This window comes from Rattus rattus, chromosome 14 (assembly GCF_011064425.1).
Source record: "Rattus rattus isolate New Zealand chromosome 14, Rrattus_CSIRO_v1, whole genome shotgun sequence".
In the NCBI taxonomy this organism is placed as follows: Eukaryota; Metazoa; Chordata; class Mammalia; order Rodentia; family Muridae; genus Rattus; species Rattus rattus.
In genome coordinates, this window is record NC_046167.1 from 75,131,522 (window position 1) to 75,155,104 (window position 23,583).

Below are 23,583 nucleotides of genomic sequence, written 5' to 3' on the forward strand. Positions count from 1 at the left end.
AAGAGAGCAGCGTGCTCTTTTTGGGTCTGTAATGATCGGTAATGTATTAGATGCAAGTAAATGAGCTTAGGGGCTAAACACAGAAAGGTTCAAATATGGCAGGCGAGTTTTAATCTGTGTGTGCAGGTCTTACTTGACAATAGATGTCTCTGGCTTTCATTTTCACAAGTAACAAAGAATTTGAGTGAGATGCCAGGTAAAGGAGACTATGGCCAACTATGAATTAAGAATTCCTTAAAATAACAAATAAGTATGAGCATTTTGCTGCCAAATTATGTTGAGAAAAGCAGCAGCTGTCATTTATTACATTGGTCCTTAAAATCGCCACTGTGACGATTGTGTACTTCGACAAAGTTGAATTTAAAATGAAACACTGAGCATGCTGGTTTGTCACCTCTGTGCTGGTATTTCTTTGATCTATATGCTAAATCAGTAGTCCACAGCCATACATGAACTTACATCACTTGCTACTTCTCAAAGACATATGTGAAACCACACAGAACTTTCATGACGACATTTTATCTGTCTGTGGCCCACTTGCCACATAAAAGGGTTTTTTGTTTTTTGGTTTTTTTTTTTTTCACATTTACGTGGTCAAATGTCTCTTTTCCTTTGTAGCTTCAAGCTCTTTGAACCTGATAATGATCATTTAATGGGCCTGCCCCACCCCCTCGATTTCTAACATGAGTGACAATCCGAAGCTTCAAATTTTATGATATAGACATGAAAAGCTAACTTCACAGAAATGAGCCGCGGGGTTTCTTCCTCAATCTCTCTCCATCTTAATTTTTTTGAGACAAGTTCTCTCACCGAACCTGGAGTTTGCGCATACGACAACTCTGGGAATCTACCTGCATTCGCTTCCCCAGCTCCAGGATTATAGGCAGTGCTGTAGTGTTCCGCTCTTGTGCATCAGGGCACTACAGATTTGAACTCAGGTTGCAAACTTTGCACAGCAATCCATCTCCCCGGCCCCAATTCACCCCTCCCTGCTCTCTAATTCTCTCTGTAACAGTGAGATCCTGCATGATTTACCTGCGTGTTTTCAGACAGCGTCTTACTCATCCACGGGCGCTGCTTCCTGAAGAGTAGCCTGTTTGTTGCCAGTGTTAATCATACTGAAATAATCAGCATGTGTCTTCCTGGAGTATCGGCTATCCATACGACCTCCTTCGTAAAGCTGTGAACGCATCGAACTACTTCAGCCTCATTGTGACCATCACTCTCCTCAACACCCGGGCTGTGCTGCTGAAAACTGCAACCTTGGAAAACACACTCCAAATGCCTGATTAAATACAGTGCATCATTGAGTTTGCAGAAAATGAGCTGTACAAATGCTGAACCCTTGCAAATCCTTTATTTGTTTCAGTTTTTGGTTTTTTTTTTTTTTTTTTTTTGGTTTTTTTTTTTTTTCGGGGCTGGGGACCGAACCCAGAGCCTTGCGCTTGTTAGGCAAGCGCTTTACCACTGAGCTAAATCCCCAACCACCCTTGCACTTTAAAACCCTCAACAGCTGGCTGAAGGAAAAATGCCTAGATGTAATCGGCACTTAGCTCCTGTAATCAAAAGTAATCTGGTATGAAGCGTATCGAAATGGCTCTTGCTTGCAGCAAGCGGGTTGGTTTATACAGGTGTCCACAAGGCATATGAAGACATTCCCATTTCTCTGTGATGGTGCTCAGTTTGGGCTGTTTGCTTGTGTTCTCTTGGTCCGTGGTCACTGGCTCATGGATCGGTGTGGGTTTTGTTTTGGTCGTAAGAACTGCAGAATATGCCATGCATCAATTAAGAGAGTTTTGCAATGACATCGTCAAGGTACATTGGTGTCATGGATACCTCAAGGTGTCGAGCTGGCACAACACTTCAGTTCTAATCATGCAAAGAGCCTGGACTCACACACCCACAGAGAAGTTCCTGAGAAGCATGTTCAGGAAGGAGGGAGAGCCTGCAGGGAAGACGGGTAGGGTGTGGTTCGCTAAAAGTCACCACTCATCGGCAAAGGTTTATGTACCTGCTAAGTGCCAGACCTCAGGGCACAAGAGTGAACTGTCTCCATTTACAGCAGCCTCATGAATCTCTCAGTGGGTGTGAGTGTGTGAACAAAACACACCGACTTAGCCTCTCAGACCCCCAACCACAGAATCGTAACTGTCAGAGCGGCTGCTGAGAGCTGCTTAGAAACGGATTCTTGGGCTAGGGGTGCAACTCAGTTGGTAGCAAGCATGCTTGCCGATCACGCACAAAACCTCATGTTCAGTTCCCAACGCTGCATAAACAAGATATGGTGATCCCAGCCCTCAAGAAGTAAAGGCAGGTGGATCAGAAGTTCAAGGTCATTCTCAGAAATGTGGGGGGTTAGATGTTAGATAGCCTGTGCCACACGAGACAGTTCTTAAAAAAAGAGGATAGCTCACTTGTCTCATGTCATCATCAGCCCTAAATATATCTGTGTTCTGTGTCCATCAACACCTGAAGATCAGCCAGTACAAACTACTGCCTGCTCATTCCAGGTCTGCACCCTCAGATCAGTGTTCACACTGTTGGAGACTGCCCCCTGGTGACTAGAATACAGCAAGAGCAAGCTGTCACAGGAGATGAGGAATCAAACTTTAGTGAGGAGAGACCCACAGGACAATGAAAGGCATTGCCAGCCAGCAGCCACTCCAGTGAGGTTGGCCATGAATCCTCTCTTACCCCAGTCTTGAGACATTTTGCAGTCCCTTGTAGTTTTGATCTGCATTTCCAGACATGTTGAACATTGTGTATTATCAGTATCAGCTCTTTAGAGTTCTGTTTTGGCGAAGTGTCTACTCAGATCATTTGCTCAATTCTCATTAGGCTGCTTGCTGATTTGCTGCTAAGTCTTTGAGTTTATTATCTAATTTGGATATTAATCCTGTGTGGGCTGAGTAACGGGCAGATTTTTCCATGTCTGTATGCTCTCTCTTTACTCTGCCTGTTGCTTCCTTTGCTATGCAAAAGCTCTTAATTGAATGTGACACCACCTTATCAATCCCCATGTTGTCTTCTGTGATCTGGGGAAATTGTTGTCGCCCTTAAAAGCTGGAACTGGGGTTGGGATTTAGCTCAGTGGTAGGCGCTTGCCTGGAAGGCCAAGGCCCTGGGTTAGATCCCCAGCTCGAAAAAAAAAGAACCAAAAAAAAAAAAAAAAAAAAAAAAAGCTGGAACTGTTGGCTAGAGTAGTTAAGGGCACCAACTGCTCTTCCAGAGGTCCTGAGTTCAAATCTCAGCAACCACATGGTGGCTCATAACCACTGTAATGAGATCCGATGCCCTCTTCTGGTGTGTCTAAGGACAGCTACAGTGTACTTATATATAATAAATAAATCTTTTTTTAAAAAATTTAGAACCTCTTTCTCATATTTTCTTCTAATAGTTTTAGAATCTGGGGTCTTAAAGTCTTGGGTCCATTTCAGTTTGACTTCTTAATGGGGTGAGGGTTCTCTGTTCATATTATGAAGCATTGTGTTGGGGGGGGTGTTGTCTGTCTGTCTGAAATAGGGTTTCATTCTATAGCCCACGCTGGCCTAGAACTTACTGTGTAGCTTAAGCTAGCCTCAAATTCTTAGGCAACCTGCTTCAGCCTCCCAAATGCTTCAGTGACAGGAATAAGACACCACACTTAGCTTTTCTTTTTTTTTTTAAAGATTCTGTGAAGAATGGCATTGGTATTTTGATGGGGTTTATATTGAATCCACAGAGCACTTTAAGTAGCATGAACATCATAAAGTTGATTTTCTCAATTGGTGACCATGGGAGGTCTTTTCCATCTTCTCTTCTTCAGTCTCTCTCCTCGGTGCTTTAAAGAGTCATTGTAGATATCTTTCAAATCCTCTGAATAGATGGAAGGGGTCATAAAAAGAGACAGTTTCCCTGATTTGTCAATGAGGTCACTACCGGTATCACTTTTTGTTACGGTTGTTATAATTCTAAAACCGAGGGAGTTGCTTTGGGATAAGGTCTCACTGCGTAGCCCTGACTGACTGAGAAGTGTATAGAGAAGGCTGGCAACTCTCCCACCTCTGCCTTCCATGTACTAGGGTAACATTCACACCACCATGTTTGCCGAATAAGAATCTAAGCCAAGGACATGCTGTGGTACTTTGTTTTGTGCTGTTTTAAGTTTATCACCTCAGTCTCCTGAAATCATGAAAATACAGAATGTTTTTTTTAAGATATACAATGGGGGGGTTGGGGTTTAGCTCAGTGGTAGGCGCTTGCCTAGGGCGCAAGGCCCTGGTTGGTCCCCAGCTCGAAAAAAGAACAAAAAAAAAAAAAAAAAGATATACAATGGGGAGGAATTAAGTTAAACGGAGGAATCAAAATGAGTAATTGGAGATAAAGGGCAGATTCAAAGGTCCCAAGTGAAAGGGCATTTAAAATTGACTACTCAAATTATTCCTAAGCATTCCTCTAAAAGGAATTATTTTTTTAAAAATAAATTTACAGGTGGATAAGTATGTTTGCCAACATAAATCTCAAAGTTCAAACTAAAATTTAAAACTATATTTTGGGGCAAAAAAAATATATATGCCTATAACAACTTTCCATTGATTCTGAATCAAACAATCCTGAGTTGATGTTTCTGTAGCACCGTGGTTTGACAGACATTTGTTTGGCTTTAAAATGTTTTCTTTCTCCAAGCTTGTGATGTAGCTCAGTGGTAGAGTACTGGCTTAATGTGTGAAAGGCCCTGGGTTTGATCCCCAATACCACATGAAGGAAGAATAAAAAGCGAGTTAAATTGCTTTTTCAGACACACACAGACATCTACTGAGGGCGATAATTGCCTTGTGTGTAACCTGGGAAGTTTGTAAGACCTTTGTCATTGTCAGCTTAAATGGGATCATCATGGGGCCATTAAATTTAAGCTGGCTGTAAAAAGCATTCAAAGTGCTACTGCTTCCAGCTGATAAGAGCCTCTGCTTTTCAAACTTTTTGCATGACAATTATTTTTAGCTCTTTTCCTCTGACCGTAGTATAAATGAGATATTTCAGTGGAGGCATGTACGTGAGGGTCAGAAACCTGGCATCTGTACTCATCAGCAGTCACTCAGGCTGTGTCCCACTGATGGACACTGTTTGAGATGCCTGCTGACCTTGGCTTGTGTCTGTTCACTCAAATGTGGGTCTATCTCCCTTTTTAGACTGTAGGCCCTAGGGAACGGGTTTGTGTCTGTTTGTGTCAGTACCGCCTCCTCGTTGCCCAGTAGATCAACACTTCCTAATGCTGCCTAGAGTGGTGTTGCATGCCTAAAATGCCAGCACTGGTGAGGTTGAAGCTGCAGGATCACAAGTTCAAGGCCACTGTAGACTACAGAGTGAGACCCAGTCTCAATAAAACAAAACAAAAAAACAAGGGGCTGGAGAGAGACCTCAGAGAGAGAGCCCTCAGGGGTTAAGAGGCGCTGCTACTCTTACAGAAGACCTAGTAGCAGTTCTCAGCTCTCACAAGGTGGACTATGACCATTGATAATTCTAGTTCCAGGTGATCAGACACCCTCTCCTCACCTCCAAGGGCACCAGGTACACACGTGGTGTACATACATACATACATAAAGGCAAAACAGACATACACATAAACCTTTGAAAAAAAAAAAATAAAGCCAAACTTCCTAGTGAGTATCTGATAGGAGTGGGTAAAGCTGTTCTGCCCCTCAAGAAATCTCACCTCCTGATGTCCTCTCCAGGCACCCACAACTTTCTATAGTCATTCCCAAAGACATGGTGGAATTGAAGGGTTCCATTCAGGTCACAGAAAATAAAATTTCCTTTTATACATTCATCTAGATTTGGTTTTTGTTTGTTTATTTTGATACAGAATCTCCTGTAGCTCAGACTTTTGATCCCCCTGTCTCCACCTCCCAAGTGTCAGGATTACAGGTATGCACCAGCAGGTATGATCACCCGGAACAAACCCCAGTGTGAAGGGAAATAGAAATGGTGGGGAGGGAAGGGATGGTCAAGAAAGAAGTAAATTCAAAGGGAACCAAGATGTTTCTGAACATCAGGTAGCCCAGCTGTGATCTACCAACCATGTGTGTAGCTCTTATGTTCTTGTCAAAATCCTTATCTCATAGATGAGCCACAGTGATATTTTGTTCATATTTTCACCTTAAAATGGCAAAAGCAGCATGAGTATCAGCACTGAGGCCATTTTCCACAAGCCCTTCCACCCGTTTCACCCTACTGTCCCTCTCCCCCACCCCTTCCAGCAATCAGTTCCACTGCTCTGAGCTGACCAGGTTCTGACAAGGTCCCTCATCACAGGCACAGTCCTCAAACCTACCCTGGGAGTAATAGCCGCCCCTCCCCACCCCCCTGGATGGTTTGAGGTCTCTGTCTCTGGGGAAATGACAGCCTGGAGTAGAAACTGTCCTGCTCAGGCCGTGCCTGTCATAGTCACATGATTTGGTGCACTAAGAATGACTGCCTGTCCCTGGACCTTTGGGGATTCAGGGAGTTTAGGAAATTCCTGTTTTCCTTTCCTCCTTTTCCCTCCTCCCAAGGCGTGACTCCTTTCTCTAGAGCATGCAATGTGGCTCACGTCACACAAGCCAACAGTGCCATCTACTGCCCACATTTTCTGACTCTAGCTGATGTATGTTATCGGGCTGGGTCTCCTGGCAACTGGAGCCCCACCTTTGCTTTCACCGCCCGTCAATCCATCATAGAGAAACAAGAGTTATCATTCATTTTAAATCAGCGTGAAATTGTATTTGCTGCCTAATAGAATTGCACCTAACTTTGAAGATACAGCCTTCCTTTGTTTCCAGCTGGCACAGAGGTGGACAATCTCAATCCATCTATTGATTCATAGCACATTGGGGAGCGTCAGGACAGCTGTAGAAACGATCTACTCAGGAGGGTCCCAAAGAGGGTCAGACTGTCCCCCAAACCACCACCATCCTCACACCAGAAATATTTCAAAATTAGAGAAAACCCAAAATTCCATCTAAAGGCTGTTGAAGAGAGCTGCTTTCCCAATGGACCTCAAGGGTCTGATAATGTCCATTTGCTGCCTGACCTTTCACTTGCTCAGCCACATGCTGGCTTTAGTCCCCTCTAAGTTAGTTAGATGCTGTGCTTTCTGGGCAAGTCTAGCTCTCTGAATCTCACAGATTTACAGGAGGATAGGGTGGAAAAGAAGTTGCTTCAGAATCTCAAACTAGGCCTCAAATTAGTGACTGTGTAGCAATTGCTTTGAGAATAAAACCCTCCATCTTTAAGGGAGGTTTGTAAAGACACAAGATGATCCAGCAGGAGGTTAAAGCATTCCATCCTGCAAGGAACTGATTAAGCTCAAGAAGCAAACAACTCAAAGGCTTCAGGAAGTCCCTAAAACCCACCAGATTCACTAGGCATTCCCTATCCCCAAGCACATATCAACTATAAGGACTATGAAGGAACATTATCAGGTAAACTGAGCTGCCTGAAGGTTGTGCATTACTCTTCATGTTTCCAGTTTTTGTGAGCTGAGTTATTTCTTCTTCTATAAGTAACCCCTCACACATATTCCTGTAAGTAACCCAGTAAAGCTGTTTTGTCAAGTTGGTCATTAATATTTGTACCTTGGTCTGTTGTGGATTCCCTATCTGTGGTAAGTAGATATGTGTCCTTATATCCCCCAAAATAGTGTCACACAACAGTGAGTCAGGGGTCAGAGGCAAATCTATCACTGTATGAAGCCTCTCTGCTCCAGAGAGGAAAGATCAGGCAGACACCATTTCTAAGCAACCAGAGGAAAACCCTAGAGTCAGCTAGTGTTCCCTCCATCCCTTCTTCCTGTCCCTCTACCTTTCCCCCTCCCTCTCCTTCTCCATCTCCCTCTCCCTCTTCCTCCTCTATCTCCCTCCCCCTCTCCTTCCTCCTCCCTTTCTTCCCCGCTCAGACCCTTGTTAATACTGCAACCCACTCCACTGTAAAAAGTTCCTGCTATTCATAAACACATAAAGTCATTTGTGCTTTCTTTCTCTTTTCAGTTTTATTCTCCTCTGTATAAGTCTGATTTACCCCCTGAAGCCATCAGGGTTGCTTCTGTCACAAAAGGGCAGCCATTCTTCCAGTCCTTCCATACCCTCCAAACCCAACTTAAGATGTTGTCTCTCAAGTTCCATCAAAGAAACACTCCTCTGAAGGGCTTCCTCAATCCCCAGCAGAGCCCTCTGACCCTTCTGCTGGGGATGGGCTGAGGTTCTCTCAGAAGTCTGGGATGGACCAGATGCACCTGATGAGTGGTGAAGGTGGGGTTCGGGCTTCTAGAAGGAAATGTTTCAAAAATTAAAACGTCATGGCCAGGACTGGGTGGGAGACAGCAGGTAGCTTTGGAATCTCATCTAAAGTGCTTAGGTTAGTAATGAAGAGAGACCAGGAACCAGGCCACAGACAAATCTTTTACCTGGATGAAGCCTCCTGGTAAACTGGCAATGTGCACACTTTGTTTCTAGTTACAGACTTTCCAGTGCTGGGTGAGGACTTGTGGGTGTGATTTCTGAAAATTCCTCAAATTCAGCTTTTTTTTTTTTTTTTTTTTTTTTTTGGAGACAAAAAAAGTAGCCTGTGAGATAGTGTAACTCAATACAAATGGCAACACTACAAAGCAAATGTCATTAAGTCCCGTTTATTAAATCCACCAAATATTTTAGCACTGCGATAAAACACAGCCATCCATCAGTGTCCACAGGAAATTGCTTCCAGAATACTGCAGAATGTCTCTGGATTCTCAAATCCCTCATATAAAATGAAGCACCGACATAAACCCTATACAAAGGCCTCCGAAATGACTCTACTGGCAAAGGTAACCTGTCGCCCAGCCTAATGACCTGAACTCAATCCCTGAGACCCATCTGATAGGAGAAAACCAACTCTTGAAAACTGTCCTCTGACCTTTGCACATGTGCTAAAGCACACATGTATCTGCACACACATACACACACCGATCTTTTCTTCTCCTTATGTCTTGTCTGCCATTCATTCTATCCTGCATACATATTTTTTGACAGAGTCTCACTATGTAGTCCTGGTTAGCCTGGGCCTTGCTATGTAGGCCAGGTTGGCCTTGAACTCACAGAGAGCTGCCTGCCTCTGCATCTCAAGGACTGGGATTAAAACTGTGCCACCACCTGCAGCCATAGTATGCCCAGCTTTAAACCTTGAACGTGGACTTGTCCCTTCTTAGCTCTCTTACTGCTCACATCTATCTTAAAATCTGCCATTGGCTATAGTGGCATCCCCCTGCAAACCTAGCTATACCAGAGGCTAAGAAACATGAGTTCCAGGAAACATGGACTAGGCATCAAGACTAGTCTCAGAAAAGAGTGAGAATACAGCCCTTGAACAGTGCCTGTCCAGCATGCACAATCCCAGCTCTGCAGAATCCAGAATCAGTAGCTCACACCTACAGTCTCAGAACATGATAGGTAGCAGGATGAGTCCAAGGCCATCCTGGACTATATAGTGAGTTTAAGGCTAGCTTCAGCTACACAAGACTCGGCAAAGTGAGGGGGGTGTCTGTATTGTATTCATATATGTATAGAAACTTTTGCCAAGTCAGTGGAGTTTATTATCCCCAGCAATTGTCTTTGTCTGTTTTGATACCAAATTATATCACATTTTTTATCCTGTTACTTGTTTTAAAAAAAAACTTGGTATTTATAATTTCACTCTTAAAAATACCTATTTCATGGAAAAAAAGATAGCATTTTCAGCAAATGGTGCTGGTTCAACTGGAGGTCAGCATGTAGAAGAATGCAGATCAATCCATGCTTATCACCCTGTACAAAGCTTAAGTCCAAGTGAATCAAGGACCTCCACATCAAACCAGATACACTCAAACTAATAGAAGAAAAAGTGGGAAAGAATCTCGAACACATGGGCACTGGAGAAAATTTTCCTGAACAAAACACCAACGGCTTATGCTCTAAGATCAAGAATCAACAAACGGGATCTCATAAAACTGCAAAGCTTCTGTAAGGCAAAGGACACTGTTGTTAGGACAAAATGGCAACCAACAGATTGGGAAAAGATCTTTACCAATCCTACAACTGATAGAGGGCTTATATCCAAAATATACAAAGAACTCAAGAAGTTAGACTGCAAGGAGACAAATAATCCTATTAAAAAATGGGGTTCAGAGCTAAACAAAGAATTCACAGCTAAGGAATGTCGAATGGCTGAGAAGCACCTAAAGAAATATCTTTAGTCATAAGGGAAATGCAAATCAAAACAATTCTGAGACCAGTCAGAATGGCTAAGATCAAAAACTCCAGTGACAGCAGATGCTGGTGAGGATGTGGAGAAAGAGGAACACTCCTCCACTGTTGGTGGGAATGTAGACTGGTACAACCATTCTAGAAATCAGTCTGGAGGTTCCTCAGAAAATTGGACATTGCACTACCTGAGGACCCAGCTATACCTCTCTTGGGCATATACCCAAAAGATGCTCCAACCAATAACAAAGATACATGCTCCACTATGTTCATAGCAGCCTTATTTATAATAGCCAGAAGCTGGAAAGAACCCAGATACCCTTCAACAGAGGAATGGACACAGAAAATGTGGTACATCTACACAATGGAGTACTACTCAGCTATCAAAAACAATGACTTTATAAAATTCATAGGCAAATGAATGGAACTGGAAAATATCATCCTGAGTGAAGTAACCCAATCACAGAAAAACATACATGGTATGCACTCATTGATAAGTGGATATTAGCCCAAATGCTCGAATTACCCTAGATGCACAGAACACATGAAACTCAAGAAGGATGACAAAAATGTGGATGCTTCACTCCTTCTTTAAAAGGGAAACAAGAATACCCTTAGGAGGAGATAGGGAGGCAAAGTTTAGAACAGAGGCAGAAGGAACGCCCATTCAGAGCCTGCCCCACATGTGGCCCATACATATACAGTCACCAAACTAGATAAGATGGATGAAGCAAAAAAGTGCAGGCTGAGAGGAACCGGGTGTAGATCTCTCCTGAGAGACACAGCCAGAATACAGCAAATACATAGGCGAATGCCAGCAGCAAACCACTGAACTGAGAACAGGCCCCCCGTTGAAGGAATCAGAGAAAGGACTGAAAGAGCTGAAGGAGCTTGAGACCCCATATGAACAACAATGCCAACCAACCAGAGCTTCCAGGGACTAAGCCACTACCCATGGACTGACCCTGGGCTCCAACCTCATAGGTAGCAATGAATAGCCTAGTAAGAGTACCAGTGGAAGGGGAAGCCCTTGGTCCTGCCAAGACTGAACCCCCAGTGAACGTGATTGTTGGGGGGAGGGTGGCAATGGGGGGGAGGATGGGGAGGGGAACACCCATAGAGAAGGGGAGGGGGAGGGGCTAGGGGGATGTTGGCCTGGAAACCGGGAAAGGGAATAACATTTGAAATGTAAATAAGGGGGTTAGGGATTTAGTTCAGCGGTAGAGCGCTTGCCTAGCGAGCACAAGGCCCTGGGTTCTGTCCCCAGCTCTGAAAAAAAGAAAAGAAAAAAAGAAAAAGAAATGTAAATAAGAAATACCCAATTTAATAAAGATGGGGGGGAAAAAGAATGAAAATAAAAAATTTAACCATGAACAAAAAATACCTATTTCACTTCCTTCTAATATAAGTAACCACCTTTGTTCCAGCTAGAGATTTACTCTTAGCATTTAAATTACTACTATGATATGAGGGTGGTGATACAGGCTGGTAATACAGCATTTGAAAGATGGAGACAAGATATCAAGGTCATCTCAGCCACAGAGGGAGTTCAAAGCCAACCTTCTCTCCTCATCTTGAAAAGAGCAAGGCAAACTGGGGTTGGGGTGGTGTAAAACCATCCTCCTGTGTGCTGTGTGTCTGTGCTTTGTTTTATGTATTACAAGGTTTTCAACGGTGCCTGCTCTGTTCTACCTTACTACTTTACAAAGTTCCAAGTGTGGTAGCTGCACTGTCTCTGCTGAGTCCACCATCTGGAAACCCAAAGATGTTTTCTGTTCCTTTCACTGTTTCCTGTGTGCCTGGTTATCAGAGTTTTTAAAAAAGGTTTTGCAGAGATCACTGAAGGCATTGGTTTATAAATCACCAAGTGCACTACCTTTTTATCAGTCTGTTCCTTTAACTATTTCCAAACGGAGTGCAGACACAAGCTACCACCTGTGCATACATAAAGAGCTACAAGAAACTAATGGAGCTCAACTGTCCTTAGAGTCTGCAAAGACGTGACCAGAGACATCATACTCCTGAAAAGAGCATCTGTGCTCTTCCTTGTAAGCATTGAGGCCAGGAGCCAGCCCTGTTAGTCACCTCTGCACTGCCAAGACTCACAGAGCGACCAATACATGTTAGGGCTACAACAAACATTTGAAAAATTTAACATATCTCCTGTGTGTATATTATATACATGCATGCACATATATGCACGCATGCACATATATGCATGCATGCACATACATGCACACATGCACATATATGCACACATACACATACACTTTCTTTTGAGACAGGACTTACACAGTAGCCTAGCATGGCCTTCCACTCTTAGGAACCCTCCTGTCTCAGACCCAAGTGCTAGGATTACAGGTGTACAACACAACTACTAGCATATTTTGTCACATATCTGAATAATGGTAGTTAAGATCCTATGTAATCCATCCCTGAAACAGTATCCTGTCTTAGCTGTTATAGAACCTTGCATAAGTCTGAATAGCCAATAGCCCTTTCATCATCTTCTCTCTGCTCTCTCCTCTTACTCCTTGAAATCGCAGGATCTAGACCAGTGGTTCTCATCCTGTGTGTCTCAACCCCCTTGATGTCACATAGATTTACACTATGATTCATGATAGTAACAAAATTACAAAGCATGACAAAAATAATTTTATTGTTGTGGGGAGAACTGTACTACAGGGTTGCAGCACTGGGAAGTAGAGAACCGCCTTTTAGACTCATCTTAATATATTCCTATGAAATAAAAAGCAAGCTGGCTGAGTCACACTGGAACCTACTTACCGAGTGAATTCCAGGAAAGCCTGCTTCGCATCTGCACAACAGGCTCTGGCTCACTGACTAACACCCAACACGTGGAAAGTGTGCTCTGGGAACTGCACTGTCCATCCCTGGGCCTCAACTTCCAGACCTCACTCCCAAATGAGCTCTCAAGTCCCATGAAGAGCACAGGAAACCTCAGGACCCAAATGGCCCTTACTAGAGGCACCTTCTGGGTACCTGACCCCTATGAATTAAGGCCCTTTCCCTAACAACAACAGACAAGGTGCAAATACAGGCAGAAACACCCAGGGCTTTTATGTGAATCTCCAAAGCATGTCTGACTTCCCAGCTGTGTCCCCATATGAAGACAGCTTATTCTCTGTGCTTCCCCCAGGTGGTGCTGTAGTATCAATGTCCTTGAAGAGGAGACAGAGCCTGAGAATCTCTCTAAGGTCAGGTAGCACCACTGAGAGATGGCCCCAGAGAAGGACACAGCTGGCAGTTTCCGGAGGCTGTGTCTGGGGGCTGTGAGTCTCTTTCTCTGCTGCGGTGAACATCTTCATGGTTCTGCCTCTCAGAGCCCAGCCCTCAAGCACGCTAAGAAGCAGAACCGGGTGTGGTATATATAGCCATGGGGAGGCCATGGAGGCCAATCAGGATGAGGCAGAAGAATAGCTGTCTCGGTGCACCTGGGTTGAGCAGGAAGGACTGGACCAGCATCTCAGCCCTCTGGGATGAAGGGCCGGATCAGTTCTGGATTCAACAGTGACTCCTCAAGAGGACGATCCACATGGAAGTCGTGGACATGGGGGGGCCCTGGGTGAGCCTTGGGTGTGGGTCCCCCTGGGCGCTGAGGAATTGGCAGCTCAGACGGATGGGCAGGCAGAGGAGCTGTGAAGAAATACTGATGCAGAAGGGCCTGCGGGTAGCAAATAAGGGGTATAGAAGAAATCCAGTCACGATCTGTCCCCAGGATTGTTCAACTGACTCAGCAAAACTTGCCTGTGTGCCTATGTCTGCAGCACTGGCCCAACAGCTAGGAAATGGCAGTGAGCTAAAAGAGTCTTGCCAACAGAGGAAGGGGTGGGGGACATAAACCAAAGAAGAGGCAAAATGCACAGTATGTCCCCAGCAATAGAGAGAGTGTGTCATGTAGCTATTCCCTCCCAGTTGAAACATTCCCTCTGAACAGGAGGCTCCTTGAAAACTCACAAGTCCCAGGAAGCACCTGAAACTAAAGCTCAGCTCAGGTCAGATTTGTTATCAGTGTCCTATCTGCAGTGGACAGACACTAGTTCACGTCTCCCAGGACAAAGCTGGGGAGAAAGGCTGAAGAAGGCTAGAGAGATGCTGCAGACTTTGAAGAGCTGGGACACAGGAGCACAAGCCCTAAGGAAAGCCTAGGGCTTGCGAGGAGCAAACAGGAATAGGGACACAGCAAGAGCGGTCAGGCTGAGAAAGAGACGACACTCACACCTGCAACTCAGGAACGAATCAATGACAAGGGAGAGGGCTGGACAGAGGACAGGGGTACTGACTCCTACTCTCCTGAAGCCTCCTGGAGAGCACCCATCAAAACCCCATCTCCAAGGTTTCTACCCTACTCGGCTTCTAAGAGTCACTGACTTGGCAGGGTCCCAGGGCTATGGAGCAGAGTATTGGGAACAATAACCTTTAACCCTACCTGGGAGGCTGCAATACGCTGTCGTGGAGGGTAGAGGAGGAACTGACCCAGCAGGTCCAGGGCCTGGTGAGAGGCATCAGGCAGCACCTCCTCCAGGGGCACTGGTGCCTGCTCCTTGAAGGAGATCTTGTTGTAGTCAGGCAGCTCTGTGATCTCCTGAGCCCAGAGGAGAAAAAAGGCAATGACAACAGTCCAACCCACCACTCCTGATTCGGCTCTCCCACCTGGATCAGGTATTCAGTTCTTCATTCAGCCCAGAGTCCATCACCACCCACGCATGCTCTCCTTCAGCTCCTCCCGCTCTCTGAAGCCTGCTCCTTGCCCAGCTTACTGAGATGCTACCCCAGATAAAACCTGTCCCTCCTGCAGGGCCAAGACATTGATCTTCACTGGTCAAGGGAGAGTGGGGCCCAAGACACCTACATAGGGATAAGTCACTTCCTACTGGGGAATGGAGCAAACCTGGCCCCTCCCCAGCAATGGTTGCTACTAACCGGCCAGACTCGAGGACTCGGGGTACCCAGGATTCGAAGCACACAGCACAGTTGTTCAATGTCGTTTTCTCCCGGGAATAGGGGGGATCCATTCAACAGCTCTCCCATAATGCAGCCTACAGCCCTGTGGGTACAGATCTAAGCGGCTGGAGATGTCATGTGTGGGCGATCAAGCTACCCACACAAGCTTTAACTCCTCACGTCAGGGTCAGGGTCCAGAGGTCTCAGGTACAGCCATGTATTACCCCTCCACAGACATCTAGAGCAGAGTATCCCCTACAGCTCCAAGACCCTTAGAGCCTCATGTCCGGGACACCCAGCTCCTCCTTGATTTGGGGGCTGGGCATAAATGAAAAATAACCCAAACCTCAGACCTCTGGACACCACAAACCATCTCCCTACTCTCCCAAAATGCTGAACCCTCATACTCAGGGACCCAAGCTTCACTCTAGCTCACAGCTATATAATCCTCAAGTCAGATGCCAAAACATACTACACACCTTGTACCTCAGACTACCTTACCCCCATTCCCAGAAGCTTCTCACCTGAGACTATTCTCCTAACTCTCCCCACACCAACTCAAAAACATCAGGGTGAAGAACACAGATCTCATACTGCTCAGACTGCTCTGATCAGAGAGAACATCCCCACAGCCCACATTACCCTCGTCTGCCCCAAGTGTCTCACCATAGGTCAACGCCCTGGTCATACTGCCGAGCACCGTACAGGAGCTCAGGAGCTCGGTACCACCTGTGGGGAAAAGGGTTTGAGACCACAGCTGGATTGTTGGTCTGATAAAAAGTTCATCCCAGCCTCACAGCCCACGCCAGAACAAACAGAAGGTGCAGAAGTATCTCTTCCCCAGTGAGAAGACTGGCAGGGATATGGCCCCACTACCTGGTGGCCACCTGATGTGTGTAGAGGCGACCACCATCTGGAGAGAAGACCCGCGCCAGTCCAAAGTCAGCTATCTTGAGCTGGCCCGAGGCACTGATGAGCAGGTTGGCAGGCTTCAGGTCCTGTGCATAGAAAAAGGAGCATCAGTCCCCCTGTACCTAGACAGGGCTTGGGGACAGGGAGATAGGCAGCCAGGCCCCCATCTCTTTAAAGCCCTATCTCAAGACCCTCTGACTGAACCCTCTTCAAGGACTAGCTCACCCCGGCCCAACAAAACCCATACTGGTACCAACCCGATGCACGATGTTGTTGGCATGGCAAAATGCAACACCTTTGAGCAGCATCTGCAGGTAGCTCTTAACCTGTGCTGGGGCCAGTGGCCTCTGGGCATGGCGCACCACCTCCGCCAGGTCCGACAGCATAAACTCGAAAGCCAGCACAAAGCCTGCACCATGTGGGAACACAGCCTTCAGCTGTACCACCTGAGGAAAGACATCCCATAAGCCTCTAGAATCTAAACTGGACTCCAGACCTCCTTGGCTCCCACCCCACTACCAACAGCACCAATAACCCAGGCTCTGACAGAAACAACTAGAGAGCTCAGGCCTCATAGTGCTCTGCTATCCAGTGAGAAGATGGTCCCTACTCTCCAGCTAATAAGGAAAAAAGATCAGGTGACTTGGTGGGCAGCAGCAAGCACCCCACTACTCAACCCATCCTACCCGCATGCAGATCACCTGGAGAGGGACACTCAAGTACCAACTGTCACTCATTATCTCTAGGACCAGGAACCGGCAACCTGGAGACATAACCAGAAATCGCATCTCCCCTGGTGTTGAAACAATGTAGGCACATCACACACAAGGCCCAGGCTGCACCAAGTAGTGAGTTAGGATGCAAGGGCTCTGAGGACCTTAGAAAACAGGGAATAAATGGCCCACAAAGAATATGTTTAGGTTCTGCAAGGACTAGGAACAGAGGGTGGTGGGACTGTGAGAGAGCAAAGGAAGTGTGTACACTTTATTTAGAAGGGATTTGGTCAGGGGTAGGCCTGGGGAGGAGGTCTGAGCAGGGAAAGCAGAACGTACAAGGCCCAAGGGCTAACAGAGATCGCTAGAGGGACAAGAAATAAGTGTCTTTTTTGAAGCGGTGGGGACTTGAACTCACTATGTAGAAGATGACCTAATACTCTGCATCCTCCTGCCCCCGCTCCCTAAATACCAGGACTACAGGTGTAAATCACAATGTCCAGCTGGAGAGTACATCCTTTAGGGGATGAACATGCCTGTTCTGTCCTGGTCTCCTGCAATCTATATGGATGCTAGCCCCCGAAGGGACGCCTAAGAAGTGGTAGTTAGTGAAGAAGATATAAAGACCGGGGACAAATCTACTCCATATTTTTTTACATGCATCCGTGTGTTTGCATGCATTTGTGTGTTCACATGTGTGCATGAGCATGTGGAGACCCATGGCTGAAGTCAGAAGTCTTCTCTTTAACTGCTCTCTACATTACGTGTTGAGGTAATGTCTCACTATAGAATTCAGGGCTTTACCAACACACTGATCTGACTAGCCAGCTTGCTCCAGGGATACCTTGTCCAGTACCTTATAAGCCCTGGACTCACAGGTGGGGTATCACACCCACCTGGCATTCACCTGGATTAACACTGCCCACTGAGCCATTTTCCCACCCCCTAGTGTATTTTTTTTAAATGAAAACTTGGGACTAAAGATACAGTTCCGTGGTTAAGAGTACTTTGACACAATGGCTCACAACCATCCATAACTCAAGTTCCAGGAAATTTGATGCCCTCTTCTGGCCTCGATGGGCATGAGGCACACACATACAAGCATGCAAAATGTTCATACACATAAAGTTAAATATAAATTAATTAACCAGCAAAAATGATTAGCTTCTGGTCAGCTGGTAATCATAACCATTCTTATGGGTCTTGAACCACCTGTCCCACACACAAGCTGCCTGGAAAGCCCTTTTATTTTCAACAACAATAATCAAAAAGAAAGAAAAGAAAAGAACCACCTTATTGAGGTTTTTGGGTTTTTGGTTTTTGGTTTTTGGGGTTTTATTTGTTTTGTTTTGGTTTGGTTTAGTTTGGTTTTGGTAATAATCATTGAACAAATCAAAACACACACCTACATTCAGGTAGTACACCTATTATAAAAGAGTAAGAAATGAAAATGTATCTCATCTAAATTCTAAGACATACATACACTGCACAATACAGTAGCACACAGATATATGTCGGGGGTGTGGCCTTGTCACCTACTGATTCCATTACACATAAGTCCTCAGGAAGACAAGAAGGAAAGGAGAGAAAAAAAAATCACAGAATAGTTAAAGGGGGAAATGCATGAGCGTATGAGCAATGGGTGTGTAAGTGAAAGAGAATGGGAGTGTGAAGTACTCAGGTGTAGAGTGGACCAGGGAGCATAATAAGGGGTAAGCAGGCAGGAACACAGAAGAGATTAGAAAGGACTCCTTTAAAGTGTATATGGGTGGATAGAAAGGGATGGAAATGAATGGAAGTGGTCGAGAAGCTGCTGTCTTGGAACCCCCCCCCCCCCCCCGTCTGGTCCACCCAAGCCCTGCCTGCCCACCTGAGCCCAGCCCCACTCACATATTGACTGTCCTCGATCTCCTGCAGAGCCTTGATTTCCCTGAGGGCCTGGTTAGGAATACCATCCTCCAGCCGCCGCAGGGCCACCTTCTTGAGGGCAACGATCTCGCCAGTCTGTGCAGGAAAAAGTGCAGACACTGCCAGGAGACCTTTGGCAAGGTGGCAGGGAGAACACCCCAGAAGTGAGACACCACCCACAGAGATCCACTCCTAAGTCGGGAAGATCTGAACTGTCCGCTAGGGGATGCTCTCCCGCAGTTCAGCCGCTGGAAGCGGGATCGCCACAGATGGGACCCGGCCAAGTATCGTACAGATTCCCGAGGCCTGCGCGCTGGCGGATCTCAACACCGAAAGACCTCAGAAGGAGTGCAAGTGAGCACCCCTCCGACTGCCCACGCGGCGTGATCTTACCTCTACGTGCTTGGCTTTAAAGACGATGCCGTGGGCGCCCTCCCCGATGCGACCGAGGATGCAATACTGGTCCATGTCGGCCCGCGGCGCCCAGATCCCACACTGCAGGGATCCAACCTAGCAAGGAGCCTGCAAGCGTTGCCTAGCAATAACGCGTCTAGCAGCTGCTCCATAAAGCACGTGACCGGAAAGACCGGTGCTGAGCTCAGTCAGGAATCTGCATGCCCTCCAGGCAGCACCTTTCCGCTGCCTTCAGCAGTCACTCCATCTTGAACTAACTTTAAATCCGGCCATAGTGCCACGTGACTAGAAACGCTGGTGCGTGGAGCTGAGAGGGGCAGGGCTACGCAAGTAAAGGGTGTGTTCACGCGCCCAGAGGCGGAGCTGGTGGAAGATAGAAGCCGGCAGGAGTCCCCAATGTCAGGCAAGCAGTCGCCACTTGATGCAGGTATGCCTCGGTGTAACTGACACAAGCCAGTGTTGGATACAAGCACAGAGCTGAGTCGTGGAGTGTCTTAGTTAGGGTTTTACTGCTGTGAACAGACACCATGGCCAAAGTAACTCTTACAAGGACAGCATTTAATTGGGATTGGCTTATGGGTTCAGAGGTTCGGTCCATTATAAAGGCAGGATCATAGCAGCATCCAGGGAGGTATGGTGCAGGAGGAGCTGAGAGTTCTACATCTTCATCTGAAGGCTGCTAGCAGAATACTGACTTCCGGGCAGGTAGGGAAAGGGTATTAAAGCCCACGCCCATAGTGACACACCTACTCCAATAAGGCCACACCTCCTAATAGTGCCACTTTCTGGGCCAAGCTTATACAAACCATCTCATGGAGAATCACTTGTGCCTATGGTCTCCCCTGGCCATCATGAATCCAAGTACCTTTTTTAAAAAGCTTACTAGCACTGCGAACGAGGTTTCTTTGGTGAGGTGCTCGCCTAGAGTGAGCAAAGCCTTTGTTTCGACTCCCGGTACCACATACACTGGTTGAGCTAAATCCCATATGCCATCCCAATACTTGACAAGGTCATCCTCATCTACAAGTTCAGTGCACCCTGCATAGGAGACCTTGCCTCAAAATAGAAATATCCAGCAAGTATATGAAATGATGACCAGCAGGCTGGAGAGATGGCTCAGGGGTTAAGAACACTGACTGCTCTTCCAGAGGTCCTGAGTTCAAATCCCAGCAACCACATGGTGGCTCACAACCATCTATAATGAGATCCGATACCCTCTTCTGGTGTGTCTGAAGACAGCTACAGTGTACTTATATACAATAAATAAATCTTTTTAAAAAAGAATTAAAAAAAAAGAAATGATGACCAGCATCTCTACTAATTAGGAAAAATGAAATCAAACCACAGTGAGCTATCTCACACTCTTTAGGATGACTGCTATCAGGAATGTAGATGGAAAAACCTGGTACGGTTGTTCTGACTATAACTCTAGTACCCAGCAGGCCAAGGCAAAGATAATCTCAAGTATGAAACCAGTTTGGACAAGGTTAAGTGCTGACATAGCAAAACTGAGGAGACATCAAGGCAGAAGAGGAGGGGAAAGGAGCCTACACAAAGGTTGGGAAGACAAGGACACAGGAAGTTACCACCGTTGTGTGCTTTTGTTGAAATGTGTTCCAGGGGTGGTGGCTCGCTCCTACAATCCCAATGCTAGGGAGACTGAGGCAGGAGGATTGCCTCTGGTTCAAGGCCAGAATGAGCTATCATGTGAGGCTTTCTCCAACACAAGAGAAATGAAAGCTATAAATAGAGCATGAAGCCAGGCCCTGTGGAATGGCGGTGGGGCCCTCTTCTCTTGGGCTTGAAATAAGTAAATGTTTTACCATACCTGTGGCACATTACTCCTAGTTTTAAATCAGGAAAAAGGAAAACCCAAGTTTGGGCTACAGGGACTGTGGGGACAGAAGCCCAGGAATTCGAGATTACCCTTGATTGTATGCTAACTATAGCTTTCATAGGCTAATTATTTCTCTGAGATTGTATCATTGACATCCAAAACTAATACACTGGTTTGTTTGGTTGGTTTTTTTTTTTTTTTTTTTTTGGGGGGACCGAACCCAGGGCCTTGTGCTTGCTAGGCAAGCGCCTACCACTGAGCTAAATCCCCAACCCGGTTTGTTTGTTTTTTGAGACAGGGGCCACACAATAAAATTCTAGCTAGCCTGGAACTCACTCTGTAGACTAGGCTGGCCTCAAACTCAGATACCCACCTGCCTTTGACTCCCAAGTGCTGGGATTAGACAAGACTGTTCTCTTTGAAGAGTTTGTCTCACCTGATATTGTGAGTTCCTGATCTTTGCCGAAGAGTTTCCTCTTTCTGAAGGGACACTAGCCCACTGGAGCATGTGGCTCTGGAAGCCCTTGCCCTTCTCCCTAACCCCCTCCTCCTTGCTAAAAAAAAAAAAAAAAAAAAAAAAAAAGTTAAATTCCATTCCTAAAGCTAGCCACCAAGGTCTATTCCCTTACTTGGCCATTTCCTCCTTCTGAGGCTGACTACCTATGTTCAGCCATCAAAGTATTAAAGTCAAGAATCAAAAACCACCTTTGGCTCTCACCTAATTAACATGTCCAATTAAAATTAAACACCTCATCCTAACATGGAGTTTCCCCCTTTACCTTTATAAACCACCATTTGCCAATGGGCCATGCCTGTCTTTTCGTTATCCAGAATCAGTCCTTTGTCACCCTGGGACAAATATAGCTGACCCCTCTCCCTTACTCCTCTCCCCCCTCTTCTCCCCCATCCCCTATCTCCTGTCTTTGTCTCTTATTCCCTGCCCTCTGTCCCTCTCTGGGGTAAATAAATCTCCTTCGTGCTAAGAACTTGGGGTCCTGAGCCAATAACTTCACTTTCACTTTCAGCAGATGTCAATATCATGAGCTGAATATGTATAAAGTCCTAAAAGAGTTTTTAAAGGGAAAGAAAAAGTTCTTATGCTTAAAAACAGAAAGCATCAACCCCCTTCCAGGTAGTGCAGCCTGTGATTTCAGCACTTTGGGATGCTGAAATGCAGAAGACTCATGTGTTCAAAACCAGCATGTACTACAGAGTACAGGGTCTCAGGGACTGAGAGAGTTCTAAGAGAGAAAAGAAATCAGTTTTCCCCAGGGATAACCCTGATAGGCTATCCAATCCAGATTGGTCATACCTGTACGTGTAAGCCACACTAAATGAATGTGTGTGCACACGTGTGTGTGTATGTGTATAAATGCACATATGTGTATATGTGTGACAATAATAATTAAAGAGGTCATAAATTTAAGAGGGAATACAAGGAGGCAGAAGAAGTTGGAGGTGAAATGTTGTAAATACAGTGCTCATATGAAATTCTCAACAAACAAACAGAAATACATTTAATTAAAAGAAAAAGAAATACTGTCCTGATTGGCAGCAGAGATCAGAGAAAGGCAAGGTGTTCTGCTGACACCTAGTGTCTGAAGCATGGCAGGCCTAAGCAAACAGAACTAAGAACAACATTTATCATTTATCACCTGCCTGTTCCTTAGTCATTCTGTCATTCTGCTTTGTTTCTTTGTGTGTGTGTGTGTGTGTGTGTGTGTGTGTGTGAGAGAGAGAGAGAGAGAGAGAGAGAGAGAGAGAGAGAGAGAGAGAGAGAGAGAGAGAGAGATCTCCAGTGAGATGGCTCAGCAGGTAAAGATACCACCAAGCCTGACAACATCCCCAGGCCCACGTGATAGAAGGAAAAGCCGAATCCTACAGGCTGATCTCTGACCTCCACACACGTGCTGAGGTATGAACCAACATCGATGAATGCACAAATTAAAATGTAGTAAAGAATTTTACAAAGCAATTCACAATCAGTCTTTATTGTTTCTTTTGAAAGTAAGCGAAATCATCCTCCAGGGGAGATGGTGTATGCCTTAAATCTCACCACTCAGGAGCAGATGCGAACAGATATCTGTGGGTTCAGGGCCAGCCTGGTCCTTCAAAGAGGGTATCAAGCTACACTCTTAATAAAATAAAATAAGACTGTGCACAACTCCCTCATCCCTCATAAGCACAGGTTTGTGAAAGCTACTCCTGACCCAAATGCAGGTATAGAGGAGTTGAGGAATCCCTGAGTACACGAGTGTGTAAGGTGTGAATAAAGTCCTGAGTTATTGTGTGTTGTTGACACAGACACAGCCATGTCAAGGACTCAATGTCTCACACTTGTGGGGATGTCAAAACCCTCCCCTTTGGAGTCAGACTTGATGGATGCAAAGCCTCTCTCTGGTCTGAGCTTAAATATGTGCAAAAACTAGCAACTACCTCTTCCCTCCCTGAACGTTTACAGCCTGAGAGTGCTGGCCTACAGAGACCTCCTACCAAGACTGGCTAACACTGCTTCATGTAACAAACCCCTTGAGGTCCTGGGTTGTCTCTGTTGTAGGTGCACTCCTTCAAAGTAGCATAACCCACCCAACCCCAGCTTTTCAAC

At 45.8% G+C, this 23,583-nt stretch overlaps 1 protein-coding gene across 1 annotated transcript; it reads right to left on the minus strand.

Moving 5' to 3' along the window:
* Positions 1 to 12,861: 12,861 nt before the first annotated feature.
* Cdk20 (cyclin dependent kinase 20) lies at positions 12,862 to 19,422 on the minus strand. Its single transcript, XM_032884998.1, has 8 exons — positions 19,121 to 19,422; positions 18,710 to 18,823; positions 16,364 to 16,552; positions 16,071 to 16,192; positions 15,861 to 15,923; positions 15,174 to 15,297; positions 14,680 to 14,835; positions 12,862 to 13,914 (listed from the first exon to the last, which is right to left on the minus strand). The coding sequence occupies exons 1-8, from the start codon at positions 19,193 to 19,195 to the stop codon at positions 13,717 to 13,719; spliced, it is 1,041 nt and encodes a 346-aa protein (XP_032740889.1). The 5' UTR covers positions 19,196 to 19,422; the 3' UTR covers positions 12,862 to 13,716.
* Positions 19,423 to 23,583: the final 4,161 nt, after the last annotated feature.

Bases quoted from the DNA above. Each gene is read 5' to 3' on its own strand.
- Cdk20 (XM_032884998.1), bottom strand. From the start codon at position 19,195: ATGGACCAGTATTGCATCCTCGGTCGCATCGGGGAGGGCGCCCACGGC. The intron at 18,824-19,120 runs GTAAGATCACGC...TTTCCTGCACAG, and splicing joins TTAAAGCCAAGCACGTAGAG to ACTGGCGAGATCGTTGCCCT. The intron at 16,193-16,363 runs GTTGGTACCAGT...TTCTATGCACAG, and splicing joins CCAACAACATCGTGCATCGG to GACCTGAAGCCTGCCAACCT.